The 6,000-nt window shown below is 37.7% G+C and overlaps 1 protein-coding gene across 6 annotated transcripts in view; it reads right to left on the bottom strand.

Moving 5' to 3' along the window:
• Positions 1-275: 275 nt before the first annotated feature.
• Positions 276-6,000, bottom strand: part of SLC16A12 (solute carrier family 16 member 12) — an 84,675-nt gene continuing 78,950 nt past the window's right edge. For all 6 annotated transcript variants that reach the window (XM_070224442.1, XM_070224469.1, XM_023642985.2 and 3 more), the window contains one exon: positions 276-3,013. In XM_070224442.1, the coding sequence (XP_070080543.1) occupies positions 2,751-3,013 (263 nt within the window). In that variant the 3' untranslated portion in view covers positions 276-2,750. The remainder of the gene's footprint in view (positions 3,014-6,000) is intronic.

Raw genomic sequence — 6,000 nt, 5'->3', positions numbered from 1 at the left:
TACTGAGTCACTCACTGTGGGACCTGGTCTCTCAGTTTCCACATCTCTAAAATTATGATAATATAGGTTATTACGGGGATTAAATGAGCCAATGCAGAGGAAGCGCTTAGCACAGTGGCTAACACATTGGAAGTACTCAAAATGGTTTTGGTTTTTGTAAATTATTTGATTGCTTACCACATCTTTATATGCCAGCTACATTAGCATGATCCAGATGGGCCCACTCACCATCCAATCCAAACCCCTTGTGCAGGGGAAAAATGCTTTTCCATAGATGACTATAAACTCATTTTATTATGCTTTTGAAATAAGAAAATATTAGCATAAATATCTGATCTATTAGTTGAAATCACAATATGAAAAAAGGCCCAGTGGTACAGTGTTTCCACAGAAGTTAAATAGTTTCTTTTGCTTTTTTACTCAGTCAATTTCAAAGCAGAGCTTGCAGTGCTATAAAGAAATATTTAAGATGTATATTCATCCCACCACAATTGTGTTCTGATTCCATAAAATACATTATTCCCATGAATCCCTCCATTTTGAAATAAACAGTATAGGCACGTGGAACCTTAACAGTAAAATTTTGTGTAGATGACAATAGTAGACTCTACGATCTACATTTTCCTTACTGGTTTTCTAAAACTGCTGCTCCAAAAAGGAAAGTAAAATACAAATTTATGCATGTATAAAGTCAAAATATCCAAGATATTTTATACAAATTTTTAAAAGCTCTGATCGCTATGCTTATTTTTCATGAATACTTATAATACTTTAGAGAAATTATACTGCAGAACTAGATAAACAAAATTTTGCTGTGATCATCACTAGGAAAAATATGTATATGAATATTTATAACTATTTATATTTCCAAAAATCTTTAGACTTGAACATTCAAGAAATGACATTTAGTGTAAAGTGCTATTCCAAACACATAAAACTTCATTTTAACTTTGACTTTTTACAGATATTTTCCAAATGCTGTTTTTAAATTTAAAAATGACAAAGTAAATAGGTTCAAAATTAAATTCTCAAACTAAGTAAAAAGATAACAGGTAACATTGAAATTTCTCTCTGGAAAACAACTGTAAATATTACAGTATTCTCCCATCACATCAAGTCAGTATTTCATAATGAAAGCAATGTATGACTATGTAATTTTATGAAATAGTCCATTTATAGGCAAACATTCTGCTGACATGCTCAGTCAACCCAGGATCTTCCTCATTGCTGTGTTTTTTCTCTCAGGACCCCTGGCAGGGCATCTGTGAAGTCTCCCAGGGGACAGTGGATTAAATAGCCTTCAGGGTCAAAATATTTCCTTGAGGTTCAGATTTTAAGTTTTTGAATAATTAAACCCTCCTTTCAATTGTATAACTTGCCCCTATTTATAGGTGCAACATGATTTGGCATTCAGAATTGCAATTCTGTGGATTTAAAATAGTTGGAGACAGGCTGTGGGATCTGGCCTTTCTCTTCTCTCCCCATGCCCTCCCTCTTCAATCTGAAGACTGGGAAATTATCTGAAACCATACTGCTCTACCAAAGTAGAGTAGTTGGGATTGAGTAAACTAGTCTAATCCAATGAGTTAGGTAGGTGAAAGTTTTATAAACTGTAAAACATCACACCACTAGTCCTCTTAACCTTCTCCTCCATCTCCTCTAACCAAAGCTGTAATTTATGAGAGTGCTATGATGCTGAGGTTAACCCATGAAGATTTCTCATTCAGATGAAAAAGTTCACCAAGTTTCTAGTGATTATTCATAAAGAGATGAAGAGGAGTGGACCCTGGAACAAGAATTAACACGGGGAGAAAAGAATCTCACCTTTAGAACATCTCTAGAATAATATTTTTCAGGCAAAACTCCAAGTCCTGTTTTGGGTAATGATGAACCTAAGTATCTGAGCTGAAAAGAAAACTCTAATCAGAGACCTGCTGATTCAAGAATTCAATTTCTGCCCAGTTGGAATACTGCCAACATTTTTCTGTTCCTAACAGGAATGTGTCTGCAATTTAAATAAAAGCTTTATTTCTAAAGAAAAACAGGGAAGTGTTGGTGTTAACATTTCAGGTAAGATTTAGAAATTGCCCTGTGATTTGGTGTGTCCTGATAAATTTAGAGTAAGTATTGTATGTGATAGAGGTGAGCCCCTTGTCAAAGATGAGCCTCAGTCTTATGCAAAGAGCTTTCAGTGGTGGTGGAAGATGACGATGGCAAAGCTTTTTCATAGTGGAGTTTCTCATTAGGACTTTAAATAGGGTTGTTGAAGAATACTTTTTATTCTTGAAAAGGCAACAATTATTGCAGACTCCCCTTCTCCAAACAGCACAAAATAAGCAAACCTACACACCAATGTTTCTTTTTACCTTCTAACTGAGAAGGGAGGATGGAGGGGCAGAGAGTTTGAGACAAAGCTGCTGCCCAGTGGCATCTGTTTTGGTCATGTCTTGAAATTACCCCTAATTACAGAAAATTATATCAGCTATCGCCTAACATTCTCTGTGGAGTGATGCTTATTGCCTGAAAGATGTGAGTTCAATTTTGAGTACAAATCTCAAATGAGAAAACTCTGAGCCAGTCCAATTTGCTTTGTTATTTTCTGTTTTCCCCTACAAATATGTTAACAAAACAATAATAATAATTTCCTCGGAAAGCAATGCTTCTGCCAAAATAAAATGCTTTAAAAACTTGTACAATCCAGTGGTCCCACCTCTCTCAGACCTGAAGGTGCCCAGGCTCAAGGCTGTTGGTCATGTGGGGTTGTAACCAGGCACTGCCATAGCCACAGACCCCTCATCTTTCTGATCTAATCCTCTTGCTACAGAATAAGCCACCGATCCATTGGTCCACAGCTGCAGCTTGGGATCAGATTCTTTGGCAAGGAACCGCAGCTGGGTTTTTCTCATCTTCTTTACAAGTCTAGCAAAGCCAAGCAACACAGAACTAAATATCATTGAAAATCCACAGAGAAGAAATGCTGCAGTGTAGCTGCCAGTCGCATCTACAAGCCAGCCTGGAACAAACAACAGCAAAATTATATTGTTGAGTTGAAAATTCAATTATGTACCTACTCTCAAATCTAATAATTTGTAAGGATAATAACAGTAGATTGCTAGTACCACCATTACGATTTTGACACAAAAAGCACCTCTCTTAAAAATATTGTGCAGCAACTGAAAAATACATTTTATTTTTCTAGAGAAACTTCTAAAATGGATTGTTGTTATTTTGTAAAATGCTTGGAGGAGTGTCACAGTCTTAGTAATCATACAATAAATATTAGTTATTATTAATCCCATGAAATATGGTAGAGAAGATAAAAATAGCATCATTCAAATTATTGACATTGGGATCATTTATCTAGGAAGTTAAGAGAATATAATCATCCAGAAGGCTAATAGTATTCCCAGCACCCGTATACTGTCGATCTTGAATGACATAACATGCTTCTGGATAAAGCAGAATTCAAATTTTCAATTGAATCCAGTCATTGTACCCTCGAAAATCACAAGTTTGGGCCATCTTAGAAGTTGCAAATGCAGACTTCACAAGGCATAATTCTGTAATCACAGCTTTTTTTCCTTTATCTCTTGTTGCAACAAATTAATCTTTTTTTTTTTTTTTGAGGAAGATTAGCCCTGAGCTAACATCTGCTGCCAATCCTCCTCTTTTTGCTGAGGAAGACTGGCCCTGAGCTAACATCCATGCCCATCTTCCTCTACTTTATATGTGGGACGCCTACCACAGCATGGCTTGCCAAATGGTGCCATGTCCACACCCGGGATCCAAACCAGTGAACCCTGGGCTGCTGAAGCAGAACGTGAGCATTTAAATACTGTGCCACCGGGCCAGCCCCACAACAAATTAATCTTAATATCTATTCCAGCTCTAAATTTTGAGGAGAACCAGGACATATGATATGCAAAGTATGGGCCATAATGATGAGAGAATCAATGGGGTAAAATTAGACCTTGGCAGGCACTTATTTTGTGATTAAAAAGTTTTAAAAAAATTCTTTCAAACTTTATTTATATGCCAAGACAGTACACCAGGAAAATCCACCAGAGAAGTATATGATTTCTCCTCTCACCCTCTTCAACTCCATTGGTCAAAAATGGCATGCAGGAATTGTTATAAGCCCCACAAAGTTTCCTGAAATCCAAACTACTCTCAAATATTTTAGTTATCATGTAATTTACTTCTGCATTTCTGTAGCACCAAACAGAAGAGACTGAGTAGAGTCTTCATTTTAGAGCTAATTAAATAAGAGAAGTATTAACTTATACCCTAATCCTCTAATACCTAGCAGTGAGTATAATGTCTGCTTTGCCAAATGAAGGCCATGGATTGAAAAAAGGATCGAGGAATCCCAATTACATTTATGTCCTATGACTTTTTAACAGAATTACACTGCTCCTAAACACAAAAATTAGCTATGGAGGGAGGATGTTGGAACATTTTGGGGGCAGTTTCCAAAAATGAAGCACTAAACATGTAGTCCTATATCATGAGTTTAAACTGACCAGGAATTTTCATCAGCAGCCGTCAGGCAGCCCCAGTTTCCCCTAGTTTGCTGTTTCAGCAAATGCTGGGGTTTAGAAATAACCCTGAACTGTCTAATCCCAACAGCAGCTAAAGCAGAAATCTGCCTCTTCAAAAAGTTCCTTTCCTTCCTTCCAGGCAAATGTTTGGCTCATTTCTCTTTTGCCTGTCTTTAGAGACCTTCTTGTCTCTCTTGGTTTTAATTGAGGCAGGTAATAATCTGGACCAGTTATTGTCAACCTTTAGTGTGCATCCGTATCACAAGACGGCTGGTTGAGAATGCAGATTGCTGGAAGTCACCCCCCGAAATTCAAATCACAGCAGAATGGTCAAGGAAACTGCATTTTAACAAAGGTTCCAGCAGATTTTGATGCAGGTGGTCCCACCACCTGAGAGACACCGGACTAGACCACATACTCCAGGAAGGAGGGGTGGGTTCTGACCTGTTTGCTGCTCTACGGACAGCACCAAGTACAATGCTGGTGTACACAAGCAATAGATATTTGTTGAATTACTCGTTTAATCAAGCTTTAAATTTCTATAGCATTTTACAGTTTACAAAACATTCTAGATGCTTTATCTCAATGATTCCAAAATCTGTATATCCAAATCTGGCCTCCCTCTAAAGTTCTATTGGGCATTTTATTGGGTATTTCAGATAGCTGAATATGTCCAAACATTATATTCATTATTTTTCTGGCAAAGCCACTTTCTCCAACTTCCTTATTCTTTTCAACCTTGCCATTATTTTCTAAGTTATCTTTGACGTTTTCCCCTCCTTCACCTCCATATGCTAAATTCAGTTGATATTTTTTCCCAAAACGTCCTCCTTGCCCCTAGAGCTCATTTCCATTTGTGCTGCAGCTGCCCTAGTTTAGGACTTTATCAGTTCACTCCTGAACTATTAGAACGGAATCCTGACTGCTTCTCCCCTAAAGTAGCAGATCAATTGCTAGATCACATTTTCTAAAATACACTTTTTACCATATTGAAACTCGCTCAACACAAGGTTGACATAAGTGAAGCCACATTGTAGAAAAGAGACCACGTCATAACTTTGAATGACCTCTGACTAGCTAACCCACCTGGATTTGCAGCCTCCAGGAGATCCACCTGTTCTTTAGATGTTATGACCCCTGCTAGTGCATATACTTCCCAGCTGTTTTAAGATTATAACTTTGTTCTTTCGAGATCCTTAGGAATGTGATGACCCCCCAAAGAGGGTCTATGCTGATAGCCATCATCAATGAAAACTGAAAGATCTGGTGTGGCAACTCCCAATCTGTAACACCAGAGGGTCAAGATTCCTAAACCCCTCCCCTGTAACCCATTGGCCTATATAACTGCTTCAAGATTCTTTGCCCCCCTTAAGATGGTTATTTTGGACATTAGTTGGCCATCTTCCCTCTTGCTAACAAGCTGTAATAAAATGCCCTTTCTTGGCCACCATCTTGCCTC

Source organism: Equus caballus, chromosome 1 (assembly GCF_041296265.1).
Source record: "Equus caballus isolate H_3958 breed thoroughbred chromosome 1, TB-T2T, whole genome shotgun sequence".
NCBI lineage: Eukaryota > Metazoa > Chordata > Mammalia > Perissodactyla > Equidae > Equus > Equus caballus.
This window is presented reverse-complemented; position numbering and strand designations above follow the sequence as displayed.